General features: G+C 38.6%; 3 protein-coding genes and 1 long non-coding RNA gene across 4 annotated transcripts in view; 2 read left to right on the top strand and 2 right to left on the bottom strand.

The window, feature by feature from the left end:
- Window positions 1-18,211, bottom strand: part of LOC110062668 (uncharacterized) — a 142,109-nt gene that overhangs the window by 30,172 nt on the left and 93,726 nt on the right. The window lies entirely within an intron of this gene.
- LOC110062645 (uncharacterized) lies at window positions 1,864-3,682 on the top strand. Its single transcript, XM_020769589.2, has one exon. The coding sequence runs from the start codon at window positions 2,048-2,050 to the stop codon at window positions 2,855-2,857; it is 810 nt and encodes a 269-aa protein (XP_020625248.2). The 5' UTR covers window positions 1,864-2,047; the 3' UTR covers window positions 2,858-3,682.
- Window positions 13,639-16,422, top strand: LOC149114994 (melanocortin receptor 4-like). Its single transcript, XM_089284669.1, has one exon. The coding sequence runs from the start codon at window positions 13,757-13,759 to the stop codon at window positions 14,621-14,623; it is 867 nt and encodes a 288-aa protein (XP_089140795.1). The 5' UTR covers window positions 13,639-13,756; the 3' UTR covers window positions 14,624-16,422.
- LOC149114993 (uncharacterized) lies at window positions 16,423-17,843 on the bottom strand. Its single transcript, XM_089284671.1, has one exon. It carries the CDS (start codon window positions 17,550-17,552, stop codon window positions 17,139-17,141), a length of 414 nt encoding a protein of 137 aa, XP_089140797.1. The 5' UTR covers window positions 17,553-17,843; the 3' UTR covers window positions 16,423-17,138.

The following is an 18,211-nucleotide window of genomic DNA, read 5'->3' as shown; positions in this document are numbered from 1 at the left end:
TCTCCTCTGGGAACATAAAGGGATCTAAACAGAAAAAAATTCTTACAGGTTTTTATGCCGAAATTTTATTTATTTTAAAGAATTTACTATTATGCGTCTGGCTTGCCAAAATCCTAATCGTGATGACCTAACGCGAATTACAATCAGGCCTAATGCTACTATATGTCTTCTGTCAAAATTATTAAAACCAAAAATTACAGGTAAAATCGATGCCAAATTATATTAACTCGCCCGGATTTATCCTGTCACCAAAACTCTCAGATACGAAGGAAAGCACTTAAAGTACAATTTGAAGCGAATGGTTAGGCCGATTCTGGTGATATTTTGGGGGGGGGAAATTGGGTGGATGTTTCAACAATTAATTTTAGTGTCAAGAAGATAACTTTGTGATATACCGGATTAATTTTCGAATATTGAACTTCATAAACACCGAAGCGCAATCGAAACGTCGTTACCCAAATTACCCAAAGTTCTTAGATTATGTCAAGACAAAAAATATCTAGTCAGTATCGTATCTGAAGATGTCGCTTTCTTTGCTAAAATGACTTTTTTCTAGACAAGCCTCCGTGACCGGTCGAATGAAACTTCGAATGAAACTTAGCCAGTTATCATTGGAATAAGCCATGCTGACTTTAATTCATCAAGTATTTTTGAATGTCACCAGCCTTTATTCAAAAATTACAAGATCGTGGGAGTTAATGTCAAACTTTTTATAAATTCGAATTCGAAATGAGCGACTAATTTGAACTTTTTGTGAACTGCAGCCATTCCATCCTTTAAAAAAAGCACTGAGTTTCATAGTCAGAGGTTTATCTGCTGTCCTGTTAGTTGTCTTTGGTGGTCATCCGCATACATAAATAAGCTGTTTTCATCAGTGGAGAGGTGTAGATCGTCTGGGAAAACATTCCAAAGAAGAGGCCCGAAGGCCGATCCCTGGGGACATCCTCTTGCGATAGCGTACAAGTCACTTGTTGTTTCTTGACTGATCCTAACCCTGTTTTTCCTATTTGTGAAATATGATCGCATCAGGGCTAGTGAATTGTTAGAGAAACCGTATGCTCTCAGTTTGTTGATCAGTAGGGTAGCGTGCAGCGAATCAAATGCCTTTGACATATCGGTGGACAAGACTCCGACAACGTTCCTGTCATCAACAGCCTGTTTGCATCTTTCTACCAATCCAATAAGGGAAGTTTACACATTATCAAATTTGCTATACTAATTCATCTCACATATTGTCAGACTGTCTGGCATTTTTGTCGCTCTTCTGATGCCAGAAATCTAGAACGAATTCAGGAACGAGCACTACGAGCTGTTTATTGTGACAATAAATCGACGTGTGAGGGACTCTTGCAAAGAGCGAAACTACCGACACTTCATGCGCGACCATTGCAAGCCATTGCAACCATAATGTATAAAGTCAAAAATGGTCTGGCGCCTCCTTGCATTGCGGAATTATTTGTTGTTACCAATTCTCAATATCACCTTAAAAATTCTGATTTCACCATACCCAGATTTCGGACTGTTGCTCATGGCAAACATAGCCTGACTTATTTTGGCCCTTTCATTTGGTCCAAACTCGACAAATCTATTCGATCTTCTGAATCATTGCCCACTTTGAAAAAGCGCATCAAATTGGTTGATTTCATTAGCCTGCTGGACACTTTATCTTACTACATGACTCACTGTTTGTTTTATATATATATTAAAACACCTACATTTCTTTAATCGTAGTCAGGTGTCCCCAATTAGTATACATTGTATGCTAGCAACTTTGACGCGTTAATAAAGTTCTTATCTTATCATATCTATTTTCGCTGCGTTTTACGATACTTAATTGGGACTTTGGGCAGAGGAAAAAAGTTGTTTTAACAATTTTAGCGCATTTAAAATGCATCCTGTCTTGCCGCTTACAGGTGCAGACTAGTGAGTCAAATTTATTATTCATTGATGGCTATATAAGTGAGCTAAATGTGTTGCTTCTGACACAATTTTCACTTGGGTTATTTATCAACACAGCACCGAACCAAAGGGAGCAGGTATAGATACGATGCGAATCACCACAGTGCTACTTCTATTTTCCATTGCTCTTTTGATGGTAGAATTATCCGAAGCTGCCACGAAACGCCGTTCGAGGTCCAGTTCATCAGGATCAAGAAGACGCTCAACTTCCAGGACATCTGGTTCATCCAGTCGATCAATGTCCAGCTCTAAAGGCTCAAGCTCTAAGCCCAAGATCACCAAATACACACCCATCGAACCCAACACAGTCCGCTCACCTGTCATTGTCCGCCAAACTAAAATACGTTCGCGTTCAAGTACGTTGAAGAAAGTTGTCGCCGGTTACTTGGTGTACAGGTATGTGCTTGGCAGTGCACCGGTGTACCGACAGGGATACCCGATGTATCGAAATTACGTCTCCATTCCAAAGAACAGAGCTGTGAGGCTTTCCAAAAAGAAGGAGAAACTAATGGACTTGGAAGGAGAGCGGTGTCTGGGGAATTCATTGAAAAACCAAACGCTGCGAGATGGAATTGACGACGACCTCACTGAACTGAACACAACGATTCATTACAAGGAAAGTGGAAAAACTGTGAATCTTTCTGGAATGAACAATGCAGTTTCTCTGGAAGATGTTAAGGATCAGGATTTCGAGGTGATAAGTCGCGCTCGATATAATACTTCGATTGTGGTCGGAACGAACTGTTCGCAACTCGAGATGCGAATTGAAGGAACAATGGTGGAAATGTACGAGACGAATCCGAATGGCGCGAGTGCTGTTGGGCTCAATAAGTTGCTGCTTGCCTCTAGCGCAATGGCTGTATTTATTGCTTTGTTTAAGAAAACTTGGTTCTGTTGAAAAAAATGAGAGGAGGCTTTTTGGCTTTTGGCTCAGATACATTCCCTTGAGTGTGTTGGTTAATGATAAATTTTTAATTTTGCTGACCATTATTTAAATTTGCATCTGTCAGAACTTTGAACAGTAGCTCGTTTATCAATTTCTTGTTTTAATTGTTAGTCTTGATCCAATACTTTGCTTTTTAATATTTTAGTGTGTCACGTATCTTAGCTTTTTATATTATCGTTGCATATTTGAGAATCTTTCTACATCATTAATTTTTAACATGTCATCTTTTTAATCTGAAAATATTCATATGAGGGCCACTGGTCTTTCAGTGATTACTGTTCTGTGTTATCCTCGATAAATAAAGCTGGTTATTTATTTATTTATTTAGTATCTAAGGCCTTTTCCACGTTACGCCGGAAAAATTTGAAAACGCAGCTTTATTTCTACCGTAAGGCCTACCGTCCACATTAATCAGGAGAAATTTCAACGAAAATGGAACTTTTCGAAAACACTCTTCAACCGGAGCAATTAGAAAACGCCAGCTGCGTGTTTTAGTGTACATCAGGCACGGAAAAAAATTTTCAACATTTCGAGCTTTTTAGAAAACGGTGACGTCATGATAATCAAATGATTCTTCATCAAACACAATTCAAAATTGCCGGTGATGTTGCGGTTTCAAATTTCTCGGCATTGTGTGGACGGGGCCTACAAAAAAAAACTGTCATCAAATATAGTTCCATTTGTAAACTAATGGAAAGAACTGTGGTACATAATTAAAGATACACGACTCCTTGTGTTGAATACATTAATAAAGCAAATGAAAAATATAGGGTGCAAGTGGAACGTACGTAAGAGCCGAATTGCAATCCTGCGAATTTCTTAACAGAAACCCTCTCCCCTTTTCAGAACAAAATATATGATTTCCGATCAGAAAAACTCAAACCTCGTCCAAAAAAATTTTTTCTCTATTTCAGATCTGTTAAAAAGACTTGTCTCTACAAATATACGATATTTGGTATTCTCAATATTGGACTGGAACTAGCTTGCAACTGAGGAAATTGCGGGGTCTTTTCAAATGCAAATGAACTCCATCTCTTTTTAATGATACTCCTCGGCATGAGCCTCCATTGCAAGCTAGCTCAATACCGAGAATACGAGCATGGTCTATTACGTGTATGTTCTCGATACATTTGAGTAAACGTTTGGGAAAAGCGTCCAGCTCAGACCTGGGGCCTGTTTCTCCAAAGCCCCGGAAACTTTTTGGACCCGAAAAGCCATTTTTAGTGCATCGGTATTTAAAGACAGAGAGGTGTATACGCCTGAAACTTCTTGTAGGGAATGGAACCTCTGTTTATATAAAGAATATGTGGATAAAACAGCTCTGTAATCGCAAGGTTTGAGATTTTGCTAAGGCTTTCCGGCGAAAACTTCGAGAAAAGGGCCCCTGGCCAAAAACAAAACGTGATTTTAGACCTTTATTTAACAAAAGATTGATACTTCTCGCCTCTAATACGTGACCTCAGCTAACCAGAATGGGCACCCATTTGAGTAAGGTTTGGGAAAACGTTTCAAATTATTTACCTTGCGACACTCCAAGCTACTCAAGTGTCGCGAGTACTTTGAAATGCCACAAAAGAGCAATACACGATAGCCCTTTTCAGAAGTGTATCCGGCAAGCTTGAAGTGTTTTAAGGTAAGAATTAGAAAAGAACTGAACCGACAAACAAGGTTCGAGTTTCTTGGAAAACAAAGCTGTTTCCCTTGGGACCAGTATTTAATCTTCTACTCTCTGTGTTGCTTTCAGTCTACAGTATAAGCTGACATTTCGTTTCCCCTGTCAATGCCTAGTTTTACGTTCTATCCGGAGTACGTGAGGTGATGTTGGCACTTCTACAAAGAAACCATTTTTAATTTTAAAATTAATATGCAGATGGATGCAGCCGCCCTTGAACCAAGAACATCTCTTTTTATTGAAGCAACTGAGATACTGTTTTAAACGAATTTAAATTTGGTTTTTAAAGCAATCTTTTTATGTCAAGCAATATATATATATGATTTCGAAATTTTGTTTCCGAAGAAAAATGGTCGTTTTCAGAAAATGTATTCATTTTTTCACTCTGAGAGAAGGTCATACTTTTAGAATACCCGCGGTCCCTGGTATTGACAATTTGTTTGTTCGAGGGCTACGAGGTCAATACAGAAAAGGCTAGGGGCCGTTAAATTTTGCTCATATATTTTGTAACTGAAAACTTATACCGGAAGATTATAAAATACTCGGCCGACATCAAAATACCTCTCTGTTAATTTAAGCTACTCACCAACCTCTTCCCCCGGTGTTATATGCGTCCTAAAACGTGTATGCCTTCCAAAACGACAACAGGTTTAGCACAATTATTTGCAGTAAGCCGTTATAGCCCTGATCTATTTCCCACTATACATGGTTACGCAAGGTCTTTGCTATTATTATTTACTTATTTATGTCAAATTTAAATAACAAAATACGCAATAAAACCCGCGCACCTGCGAACGTGATATTGAGAACAAAAACAAATTTTCCTAGAATGCTCTTCAGTTATTGCGTCCAACTACAAAACTGCTAAACTCCCGGACCAATTTTGGCCAGTACTTAGTAAATTGCTTGCCCTAAATGCCGTCACAATAGTCCCACACAAGCGTGTACTTTTTATTTTTTTTTTTATAATATAGATAGGACCCTGCGCGCGCTCTGACTGGTCAAAAACCCATGTTTTATCAGAGAACAAAACATAGAAAAAGCCTGTTTTATTGTTTTGCGCGTGCAAAATCTACATCATAAAGCAAAGGAAGAAACCTAAGCCGTGTATTACACTGTGATAAAACACTCCGGACATTTGAGAACACTCGAGAAATGTAGCAAACGCTCGCCTGCGGCTCGTGTTTTCTACATTTCCCTTGCGTTCTCAAATGCCCGTCGTGTAATACATGGCTCAGGCTTCTTTATTTGTTAAATATATCATGAGGTGTAATCTTATGATAATCATGACAACAACAATTCAGTTAACGATGAAGTGTCAGCATTGTTAATGGACAAACTAACTGAGTTCCTTGCCTTCGAAATTGATATTTTTGCCCTTTAAACATAGTCTTTTGATACATAGATTTTCAGAAGTCAATCTCAAAACGATATAAAACATGCGCCTGAGTTTGTAATTTTAATAAGTACCGTTTAAGCAGTCGATCTCAACATACAACATGTCTGTCAGTCTGTTGGTTTATTCATTTATGTATTTATTTATTTATTTATTTATTCATTCATTCATTCATTTCCGTTTATTGTAACAAAAATGCAGCGCTTTCAGATGAGTCTCGAAACATAGAGCATGTTTAATTTCAAAGTAGCTATACTAGTATTTTTTTTCTGAAAGGCTTTTTAAGGTTCTATTCAAAAAGGTATTAGTTTCTGTTTCTGAAAAATCAAACAAGCAAAATATGTTTACGATAAAACGAACCACAGACGCAGCCGTCCAAGTCAATCTCGTTTCCAGAGTCTTCGTTCCCCTTGACCAGCGGTCGGAAAACAAGAGCTCTTGGAGCAACCATTTCAGGCGTGCGCAATAGATTCAGACTGCGCAGTGAAACCGGATGGGCAGAATTCGGTTATTTCAAAATGGTTGCTCCCAGAGTTCTCGTTTTCCGACCGCTGGTCAAGGGGAAGAAAGACTCTGGGAACGGGATTGTGTCTAAGTAGGAACGAAAAATATCTGAATATGTTTCTAACTTAGAACTATGAAGTAAGATTTGTGGTCTTCGAAAGGATCTATAAAAGGTACACAGACTACAACGAACTTTTAATCATCACTTAGCTAACGGCACGCATGCTATATCGTTTAACTTGTCTAATAATATACATGAAAAAATTACTCGATTCTGATTGGCTGAGAACAGTGCAATTCAAGTGTGACACAGTGCAAAAAGTGTAATACCAGAGCAAATTGCAATCATAATTCCGGATTATGACTGGCTGAAAGACAATAGGAAATTTTGTAAGCTAATGATATCACGTGAAATGATGACGAAAATTTTTTGCGGAAACTTTAAAAAAAGTTTTCTCTAACGAGAAAAAATGGCTTCAAGAAAGATCTTCCGGCATTTCCTCCACGCGAAGTTTTTCATGTTTATATTACTAATAAGTAATCATACGGTTTTTCTCGCTCAATTTGGAATTAATTTGCACTTGTGAGGTTTTCAAAAAGCTGAATCGTGCAAATTAAATCCAAATTGAACTCGAAACCGTATGGTTACCTATACATAATGCTAAGACAGCTACTGCTCTCCAGTATTGTGTCAGGTTGCCCAAACAAGTCGTTGGTACCCATTTATACACCTGGATGGATAGAACATTGTGAGAGTAAAGTGTCTTGCCCAAGAGCACAACACAGTGACCTCGGGAAGGGCTCGAGCTTGGACTGCTTGATCCAGAGTAGGCCACCACTTCTCCCAAACGCGAGGGAAGGTGTGCTTCATTCTTTGATACGACACCGAACGACACCGAGCAAATATGGAATGTTTCATTCGATGTAATGTATTCATGAATGTGCTTGTTGAATTGTTAGGATTTCTCTAATCGCACCATGTCAAAGGCGACCGTTCTTATCCTCAACGTGTTCCTTTTCCTTGCGGTTTTCCCTCGTGATGGCTAGTTCAACGAAACGCACCAAAAAATACATCGTAAAGTGTTTGAACCCGTCAACGTAAGAGATGGTTAATTCAATGTAATATATTAACATCCCGTGGATCAGCTTCATTTTCTGCAGCATTTGTCTAGCTACTTTAGGATATTGCTACTGATGGATGGATTATGTCCGGTTCAGACGCCGTACTTGACATGAGCCGAATCGAATGCTATTGAGGGAGAACAAAGGATTTTTCTCATTTGCATTCGATTCGGCTCATGTGAAGTGCGGCGTCTGAACTTCGCCTAAAACTCCGTTGATGGATAATCTCATATTTGCTAGGCTGCCTCAAGAAATTGCGCAATTTATTAGGCGACGATCGTCATAAAGGCATGATTATATATAAACCATTGCTTCTATTTGGCGCAAAAGTATTCTCGGATATTTAACAATTAGACCCGTGGCCCTTGAGAGCGAAGGGTCTGATTGTTTTAGTATCATCCAACTAGTCGGACAGAAAAGGTAATAATAAAGTTAGCAAAAGCAAGTTGAAGAAATATTTATTTGGGAATAAAACGAAAGAAAGCGTCATGCTCGATGGCGCCAATTTCGCTACTCGATGACTATTACTAGTAGTCCCCTAGTAGCGTAGCCAATCAAAATGCAGGATTTGCATTAGTCCACTAGTTGGGTGATACTAATTATCCTTAGACATCATCTGTTCCGAGAAGCGAACAGTTTTCCGAGAATGTAGCTCAAGGAAAACTGTGAGCTTTGAGGAACAGATAATGTCCAAGGACAAATATCCGAGCATATTTTTTCGCAAAATGGAGGCTATTGTGTCTATTATCCTTCAAATATTTTTCGCAACACGCACGGTTTTGAAAATTGGGGAATATTACTGGGATATTTCCCAGTTTTAGCTGGGTAATATTCAGTCACGTAACGCGTTTAATCCAATCACGCGCGAGCGAAAATATTTGATGGCTTATAAAAACAGCCATACATCTATAATAACGCCACTTACATTAATCCTAAAACTCATACTTCGTTGGAGAAGCTCCCCATGGCAAAAAAGATAGATGCCGAGCCTCTTTTCATAAGATTATTACTGTTACTAGTAAAGCTGACAGTTCATTACCATGGTAGGTATGTCTGACCGTTGATCTAAAGTTTGTCATAGAAATTTGATGGGAATTATTTTTATGTAGACGTCTTCCAAGGACTTTTACCGGAAGTGGGCTGAAAGTTTCTGCAAAGTCAAAAAGCCTCAACCTTGGTATTTTTTTCTTAAAATTACTACATTAGGGGATAACCTTTACAGGGATGCTAAACATGTTTGATGAATTATTTAGGTATTCTAAATAATAGGCCTGAAAAATAGGTCATTTCCGATTCCTCTTGATTTGCTTATAAGAGGCCTACAGTACAGACAAGAGAAATATTCTTGCGGGCCAATATCTCTGCCTATAAACGCTTAAGCATTGGGCTTTGGGTGAACGACTTCGGTTTTGTTTGAAATGTTTTCTTACTCTGTGAGGGAGTTGTTGAAAAGTGTCCAAAATTTGTCGAACATTAACATTACAGGACCTCCATGTGGCTGATATTCAGAACTCGGGCAGAAAACGATCTATGGAGCTAAAACTTTGGCATTTTAAATAAGTCTGCATAAAAACTTTGTAGGTGGATTTTTAGGAAAATCGGCCGACCCTCAGTTCCAAGTCTGCCCCGGTCTCTCAGGCAGAAGCTCTTCAAATGGTTGGAATAGTGTCCCATTTTTGAACACATCAACCACAAAACGTTTCAATACAGCCTTAGATAAAAAATAAGTATATAAATAAATAAATAAATAGATAAATTTATTAAATCCATTTTGAAATCACTGGTTATCCTTGCAATCTGATTGGCTCTCATTGATGCAATTTATTCACGAAACGCACTATTTTTTGCTCTAAATCGCATCTTTTTCTCAGCTAATGAGAATGGAACAGTAAAACAAAACAACCAATCAGATTTCAAGATTAGTTTAAAGTAATTAATAAAACTTCAGGAATGTGGAGAATTTTGCAACTACTATTGCCAAAACTTTGTTATTGTTGGTTTTTTTCCAAAAAAAAATCGCCGAATTTAATTGATTACAGTTTCTGAATGACGATTATGAGCTTCTTAAGGATGAAGACCTACTTTAATGGAAGTTTCCAACTTTCAGTGTCCATTTTGACGGATATTTTGGCGATTTTTCTTTAACATCTGCTCACGATCCAAATGATACCGAGTCCAGTAAAACATAAACAAACGAAAACCACACAACAACAAATTCAGAGCCATCTCAAGAGGGTAGATGTTTCCAGGTTTCCGGTAGTTTCAAACGAAGCAACAAAAGAGCTCAACTCTGTCGCTGTGAATAAACATGGTCAAATTACGCCCCGCTCCACAAAACAGTGAATGAATGAACGTCTTACAAAGCTGGTGCTAGTCCCGCCATCTTGGAAATATCTTGAAACAAATGGCACCGCAAGAACTTGACAAAGTCCTGAGTATTGAATCCTTCGCTGAGGTCACAAAAAGAAACGGAGATGATAACGAGCTGAACTCCCTTAAAATCATGCCATTAAACGGTATGAAAGAAAAAAAACGTACCATCCACTGGGCATCGTGACGTGCACTCGAGGGAGTTTCACAACTCAAAAGAAATCCATCCCAGAATTACGCAGGATGCACCTTCAAATTCCTTCTCCAAAGACAATGAAAAGTCTCAGCCTCAACCACAGAAGAAAGAATGGCCTTCCATCATTGATTCAGGCGACGAGAATTGAACTTTTATATCTGAAGTAGACTATTTTGACTATTTTCGTTCGGACTTCAAAACTGCTTGTTTCTTTGTCATGCTCGGATGAGTTTTCGTCACGTGACATCGTTTTGCATACTAAATGGACGTAAAGGCGTTTCCGGTTCCGCTTCTTTTTTTTTTTTTTTTTTTGAGAAACCGGCTACTAGAACTATGACCAACAATACACCAAAAATCTAAAATTTAAGGCGATAAAATTGTGCCATTTCAAAATGAATCTAATAAAGTGGCAATTAAACTTCGTGTCGTGCAATTTTGGTCTGAAATCATATTATAACATAACTAAAGCAAAGCGCGCGCTCTGATTGGTTAATTTAGCGCCTACTATTTGCCCATGGGTGTACGCTGCTGACGTGTGTGCTAATGTTTACAAAGCAAATCTTTTGACAGACATTGTTTCCAAAGTAATGACCGACGTCCTTCTGCCAGAAATGCGAAACTGTCTTCACAGTTGTCTGAAGATGAAACTTTATCCAGTTACTGGTGTGCAGTCGGTTGTAATAAATGAATTTTCGCGCGCTTGTTTATGGTAAACGCCATAGCGTGCACTATTGAGTTATGGATGCACTTGGGAGGTTTGCTAAGCACTCAAGAAGCTAGAGTCGCACTCGGCTATCGCCTCGTGCGACTCTTAGGCTTCTTTCGTGCTTAACAACCTCCCGCGTGCATCCAAAACTCAATAGTGCACGCTATGGCGTTTACCATTTGTTAACTTGATTTCAAATCGAACTCGCGCTGCGCGCTCGTTCGATTTTAAAATCACGCGTATGATTTCAGACCAAATTGCACTCAACTCAGTTTAATTACCATTATAAATAAATAAATGAATGAAAACAGAACAGGCGGCCATACAAAATATAGACAAATATAAAATTCCGTATAATAATACCCGGTCAGAGCCAGGTTCGATAGAGATATCCATGTGGCCTATATTTCCGCAAGCTTTGGCCAGCTTACAACTCACCTACTTACAAACTAACAGTTATATGAAAAAGTCTTTTGATCTTCAAAAGTGAAATGCGACAAAATTATTGAAAAAATTCCGATTCGTCTTCAAGCCCTCTGCTGGCCCGGCTTGTTAATCTTAGTTAGGTCAGCTCCAGTGGTATGGCTGCTCTTATTCTTCTTGTTGTTCCTGCTACGTACTATTGTCATCGTAGTTTAAAATATATATATAGATTAGCTCTGTATCACCGCTAGAACGTCATTAGACTTGTAATATACCGTAAATGAAGTACATATGCATTTCTCCAAAGTAAAGGGTATAAAATCTGCAAACATGGTTTTCCTGTATTCTATTTCGACAAAAACAGGGCTTTTTTTGTTAAAGAGGCAATGTTATGAATTAGTATGTACGGGCAATTCGGTCGAAACTTGAAAAGTTCAGGCGGAAAATTGAATTAGGCAAAACAAAATATATAAAAATGTTTATTTTGCAGTTGTTTTGGGCAAGTTTAGTGATCGGCTGTCAGCCTTGGATATGGTGCTTCCACACAGTGATCACCTAGTCTTAGCCAGTTGAGGTACTCAGTGCATCTTGACCACCTTATCATAATTATCTTAGGAATCTGTATTCACCTAGTTTTTAACTGGCGTCGCCTTGAACGTAGAATGTTTCATGCAGCACTTCCACTTTGATAACATAACACTGCCACTCTTTTTCAGTTGATACCCACAAGAATGGCATTCGACAAAATGCCCAATCATTGGTGTGCAAGTTGCAGTCAGGTTACCATAGCAACGATGTAAGAGTTAAGGGTTTATAACTCAAAAACGACTCCGGTGACCCCCATTTTCAATACCAAATTGAAATCAGCATGTTAAGATTCAACTGATTGCAATGTTTAAAAGCTAATTGCTAGAGCAGATTTCGCGCTTCCTTAGAGTTGCAAAAATTTGAGGTGGCTCTGAAACCTCTCCTTCAAAAAGTTGTATTTTAAGCCACTACTAAGTAAACGAAAAATATATATGACTCGTCTTTTTTTAGTTTTAAGCCCGTAAAGTTAATGTTTTGCTGGGCGCTGCGTGCAAACTTCTAATAGTGCTTTTGGTTCACTTTGCCGCAGGCTATGCTCTGTGAACACTCTAATTAAGAATGGTCTCATAAGTAGAGTTATGAAGCTCACCATGGTTGCCAAACTCCGCACACGTAAGTGGGAGGAATATTCTCACTTAAGTTCCATCTTGACACTGATATTTGCATATATATTTTCCTACCAAAGACAAAATAAGAGATAGGTGAAAATGACACCACTAATGCCGAGTTAATGTGTCACGAATGAAAAAAAATTTCTCTATCTCTGTTGAAAAAAAAAAATGAAAACTTACGAGGTTTCGGTTCCATTGTGCGGCGTAATACGTGAAATAACGATCAAGAAATGCGTCGATTTTAAATTCGAAAATCTTTTCAAACTGAACACATCTTTTTTCTTCGATGATCTAATGGTGAAACGTTTAGTTGGCGTAAGAACACATTCAGTATTAACACATTCACATCTTCAAGCCGTCAATTTAAATACTCCAAAACAGGCTGTTCAAACATGCATCGAAATCAGTATAATTTGGAAATGACGTGTCTCAGTGATACCGCAAATTGGGTTTCTGTGAAAAAGAAAAGACAAACGGTAAAATTTTGTTTCAGCATTGGTTGAAAGGTTTACTAATTGGAGTCAAAACGGCGACATCAAATGCTATGTAATAGGAAGTCTACAAAAAATGATTACTTTTAATATTTTTTTACTGACGACTAACTATCCAGCTCCGCTCTATAAGCTTGAATGGGATTATTTTCAAGAAACTAACCTTTCGAATATTCATAGATAAAAATTTCTTAAATTTTCTCTTACTAACATTGTAGAGACTATGAATCAGTCAGATTTCCGGAGATGAAGATTTTGGGATAATTATGGTTGTTAGCCACTTAAATATTGGACGGGTGTAAAACAAGACAACGCAAGGAGAAGATCGAGCATGTCAGGGGAGGAAACTGCAATGGAAAACTTAATTCACTTGAGCAGGAGCAGATAATGAAGGAGACGAAAAAAGTGAAGACAACAACTGATAAATTGTCTACCACTATTTTCAAAAAAAATATGATCTCCCAGGGAAAGAAGTGTTAAATAATAAATTTGAAAAAAATAGTCAAACCAACGTGATCAATATATGATAAACAGCTTATCTATGCAACAACTTATTAATGACTCGGTCATTGGTAGGTGGTTAATGGGTATGACGAAAATGGAATAGATTACTGGTAAAATTTACTTTCCCCGCCAATTGAAGATCTTAGCTAATAGCCTGAACTGAACTCACTTACGACGACAATTTGGAATCATCCGAATCATGGTTGTTCAGCTCTGCAATCTTAAATTGAAGGAATATATAACACTTGCACATTTTAACGGAACATGAATGTTAGTCTCTAGTGTTTTAAATTTAACATTCTCTGTCGGGGCAACTCTAGGAAATCTCCTTGTTATTCGAGCACTGTGGAAAGCGTCATCCATATCCGCTACTTTGAAGAGCTTGTTTCTAAGCCTAGCTGTTTCTGATCTTGCCGTAGCACTGATTCCGCAGTTGGTCCTTGGTGCGAACATCGCGGTGATTTTACGGATGGTAGCGAGTGGAAACTGCAACTTTGACATCTTCTGTCCTACATTTTTGACTATTTATCTTTTCTTTATATTATTTCTAGTTACAGCATCGTACTTAACCGTGACTGCAATTGCTGTTGATAGATTCCTCGCCATCTCTCTCCATTTGCGGTATCAAGAACTCGTCACTTCAAAGCGTGTTAACATTACCCTAACGTGTTTGTGGCTAACAAGTGCCATCGCTGCCTCTATATTCCTTTCAATTCCTGAACCGCATAATCTCACGGTGGTTGCGGTCATCGAATTTTATGGACTTTTCGTGACAACCGTGGTATATGTTCACATCTACAGAGTTGTCAGACATCATCAGAATCAAATACTAACCCAATGTCAGCTGTACAATGATCAAGCAATGGAGGTGTTCAGAGCCAAGAAATCAGCGATGAACTCAATGTTTGTTTATGTTCTTTTCATTGCTTGTTATGTTCCAAACTCGTGTACTACAATCTTGCTGATAACTGACAAATCTAAATTGTCCTTTATGGTGGCTAATCACGTGTCAGTCTTTTTCATTCTGCTCAATTCGTCGTTAAATCCTCTTCTTTACTGCTGGCGATATCGCGAAATTCGACAAAACGTGAAAAGAACTGTAAAGAAAATACCTTGTATCACCGATTCTGGTTGATTTAGCGTATCACTGACAAATGTGGCTGTTAACCAATGAATTGACAAAATGTTGTCAATTATTGAAGGCCATAATTTGACATAGCATTTATTCAGCTTCCACATATAGTGCATTAGTGAATCCGAAGGACCATGGAGTGGTGTCTTTGGGTGTCACGTTCGGGGACAGCGTCTGTTGTGGCTGTGAAGGCTGATCCGTGAGTTGGAGTCGCTGCCACAGTGAATACGAATACGAAAGACGAAGACGAATACCAAAGCCGTCTGTCAACTTGGAGCTTGGCCTTAGCTTCTGCTTGTATTATTGTATTATGTAATATAGCGCTACGTTAATGCGCCTGCTGCGATAATTCTTTGTTTCAATCACTCTTATTATATAAAGAGGCCTGTATCCTAGTATATTTCACTCTTGTATGTTTTTATCTTTTGTATGAGCCCATGAGGCAATTTGAAAGAGGCATATCAGTCTGCGATACTAGTTCTAAGGATCATGGCTAGTCTCGGAGAGGGCTCTATGTGCTCCTTCTATATGTATCTTAAGAGGTATTAATTCAATAGTAACCAGACTTACATTGCACGTAAAACATCAAAACTTACTTACTTTAGTGTTAATCGCGTGTCAACGGTGACGTCATATCACACCTAAATGACACATTTTAAAAGGTTCGCCATCTTTGATTAACTGCAGGACGCCGATACAACTTGGTCGTTAAGTCTTTCTATTGACGTTCTTAAAGGAGCTCAGTCACGGTATTTTGAGTTATTTTGGCCACATACAAAATTACCTTTAAATGGTGGGAAACCTGAAAATAACAGTTTAATAAGATAAAAAAACGACAAAGAGATAATCATAAACCATAAAGGAACAAGGATGGCTAAGGATGGAGAAGATTAACACGGATTACAAAACGACGAATTTGAAAAATTGAGGCTAAACTTTTCAATATGCGCAAACCGTGACTGAGCTCCTTTAACTACTCAACGGATTTTTTTTTCGGTTCAGTTTGCGTGAGTTTGTATAGGAAATCGGCCTGTTTGAGAAACAATTAGGGATTAATTGTACGCGTGAACAGATCGGGCTTTTCCGAGTAATTTCCATGAGTGGCGCAGCCACGAGTGAATGTTACACGGAAAAGTCCGATTCGTTCACAGGTACAATTAATCCCTAATTGTTTCAAGAAAAAAGACCAATTTCGTTTTCAAAATAATACGGCAGGCGTCAGTTGATCCGAGTCTACCAATCAGAAGCTAGCATTTACGGACGAGGTATTATTAGTATGATTTTACGACTTAAGAGTCAATGTCAGTAATTTTCAACTGGGGCCGTGCAATAGCGAAAAACGAAAAATCTGAAAAAAATTCTCAAGAAAGCCCTCGGTGAACTACTTCAAAAAATACATATTTTACCTCGATCCGATAAATATTTTGGACGTGCGGAGATAAACTTGGTTTCGCAGCTCTCAGACCAGATTTTAGGCGTCTGATACCGAACACCGCTGAGACCTCCTTTGATAATCAAAACACATTTGTCACGAAACAGTTAGCAACTAATCAAATAAAGCAGACGATAATACACATTTTGAGTGGCTATTTTCTCAGTTTAAATTAAAACTGAATTTTTGACAAATTTTCCAGTATTTACAATAATTCGAGCGATTTTTTGCTCCGCAAAATTCACAAAATTAACGGCCTAAAATCATTGACTGGTACCTCGCCTTGTGTATCGAGACTTATTCCACGTGAAAGAGCACTATTTCTTCTTGCAAAATCCATTTTCAAAACCATGGGCTACTTAAAATAAAATTTTTGAGGTCGAAAAATACACGCAGTACTTTCGTGAAATTTGAGCTCTTCGAGAATGGCGTACCAATGTCGAAAGGTCACACAAACATAACGATAATATATTTTCGAAACTTAGCGCTTTAATAATATTTGCTGTCACTCACAAACTAATGTTTCCAAGACTGTTCTGCTTGATTGCTATAACTTTAAGGAAAAATTTGAGAGTTTGCCGGTTTTTTAGAGCACGAGTCGTAACGTGTAAACGGGTCACGATATGTTTATCAAGGTCAAAGCACGCTTAATTAAATCAAATCGGAACATCTGTCATTCAGACGTTGCTTTCTAACACTTAAAATTTGAGCAGCATCTTCCATACCTTGCATTAGGCTTGAAAAATCTGCTGCCGGATCAGCATTCTCGACGGTTACAGAATTCAATTCACTGTCAACGGCAAAAATATGCGTTACAGTCTCTGTTACATGAGACCGCTGACAGATACTTAGATTGTGGGCGCGGATTTTTTTTTGCTATTGTTTTTTGCTTTCTACCCGGCCCTAAATATACGATTATTTTAACTTCAACATAACGCACTCAGGAACGGAATGAACGGTACAAGAGATGGAATAATAACGATATTTACAACATCAGTATAGGTTTGCATGAAAACAAAATATAACAAATTGGACAAGTAATATTATCAGAGGATATTTTACATTCCGATAACATCGCAAGCACTCTTAAAAACAGGACCCTACAAGTTCCGAGATAAAAGTAATGTAAGGCGCTTTTCGCCTTGATTGTTGTTCCTCTATGTCCATGTTGAAGTAGCTACAGATAAGCCTCAGTTGTGCAACACTGAGCTTGGTCAGCTTGATGCTGCTGTACAAAGAACATATGATCAGTGTGTCAAAGACAATGGGATGCAACAGCTCGCATTGGTGAAGGACAGCTAAGCGGGCGGAAGAAAAAGCTTCCTGTTCTCGGGCCGCCTGGCTATCGTTATCGTCGATGGAGTCATGCCCTGACTGAGCAGTAACTGCATGCTTCAATTTTGCAGCAGTACGTGAAAAGTAGCTCTGAATCTGCTGTGCAGTCAAGAACTCTTCCACGTCGAGGCGCCGCTCACCGTTGTCCCTCCTAGCATAGCGCATGTCCCGTGACACCTTCTCAGCTTCGGCTTTATGGCCACTCTCCTGTCCAATCTGGAACTTGTTATCGAGGTACTGACGCTGATTCTCGTTAAAACGGGTGGCCTTTTTCGTGCCTTTTAGAGTCCAGCCTTGCACCAAGGGACATTCTGAAGAGACTTCAGTGGTGGTCGGGGCAGCCAATGTTAGCTGAATAGTGGAGCCCTCGTGAACTCTCTCAGCGTATGCCAATTTAACGGTATCTAAAAGAGTATACTTCTCTGAAACGAGCTTGCACTTCCCGATGAGCAAATGGCGCTCCAGGTTTTGGTACTTCTAATAGGTGCGTTTGCATCCCTCAACAGGACATGACATCAGCGAGGTTGCATCCGCCCCTTCGCCATCCTCCTCATCCGTGCATGCATGCAGTTCAGCAGATTTCAAGTCTGTTTATTTTCAGTTATATCCATTGTCATTTCTTTCCTTATTAGGTACTGGTTTTCAATATTAGGTACTAGTCTTCTCGTTTAAATTTAATTTTATTGTAATGCAGCTGACCGTTTTATACTTCCTGATGATGTATGTAGAAGAATACGAAACGTTAAGTTCTCAAATCAAGGTTTTTTACTACATGCGTTGTTTTGTAATATTTGTGACCGCAATTTTTTTTTTTTTTTTACTCA

This window comes from Orbicella faveolata, unplaced genomic scaffold (assembly GCF_042242905.1).
Source record: "Orbicella faveolata isolate gen_17 unplaced genomic scaffold, um_ofav_v1 contig_13, whole genome shotgun sequence".
NCBI classification, from domain to species: Eukaryota; Metazoa; Cnidaria; class Anthozoa; order Scleractinia; family Merulinidae; genus Orbicella; species Orbicella faveolata.
Note: the sequence above shows the minus strand (reverse complement) of the source record. Positions and strands in the feature narration are given on the sequence as shown.

Excerpts from the sequence above, each read along its gene's own strand:
- LOC149114993 (XM_089284671.1), bottom strand. The coding sequence starts at position 17,552 with ATGCGCTATGCTAGGAGGGACAACGGTGAGCGGCGCCTCGACGTGGAA.
- LOC110062645 (XM_020769589.2), top strand. The coding sequence starts at position 2,048 with ATGCGAATCACCACAGTGCTACTTCTATTTTCCATTGCTCTTTTGATG.
- LOC149114994 (XM_089284669.1), top strand. The coding sequence starts at position 13,757 with ATGTTAGTCTCTAGTGTTTTAAATTTAACATTCTCTGTCGGGGCAACT.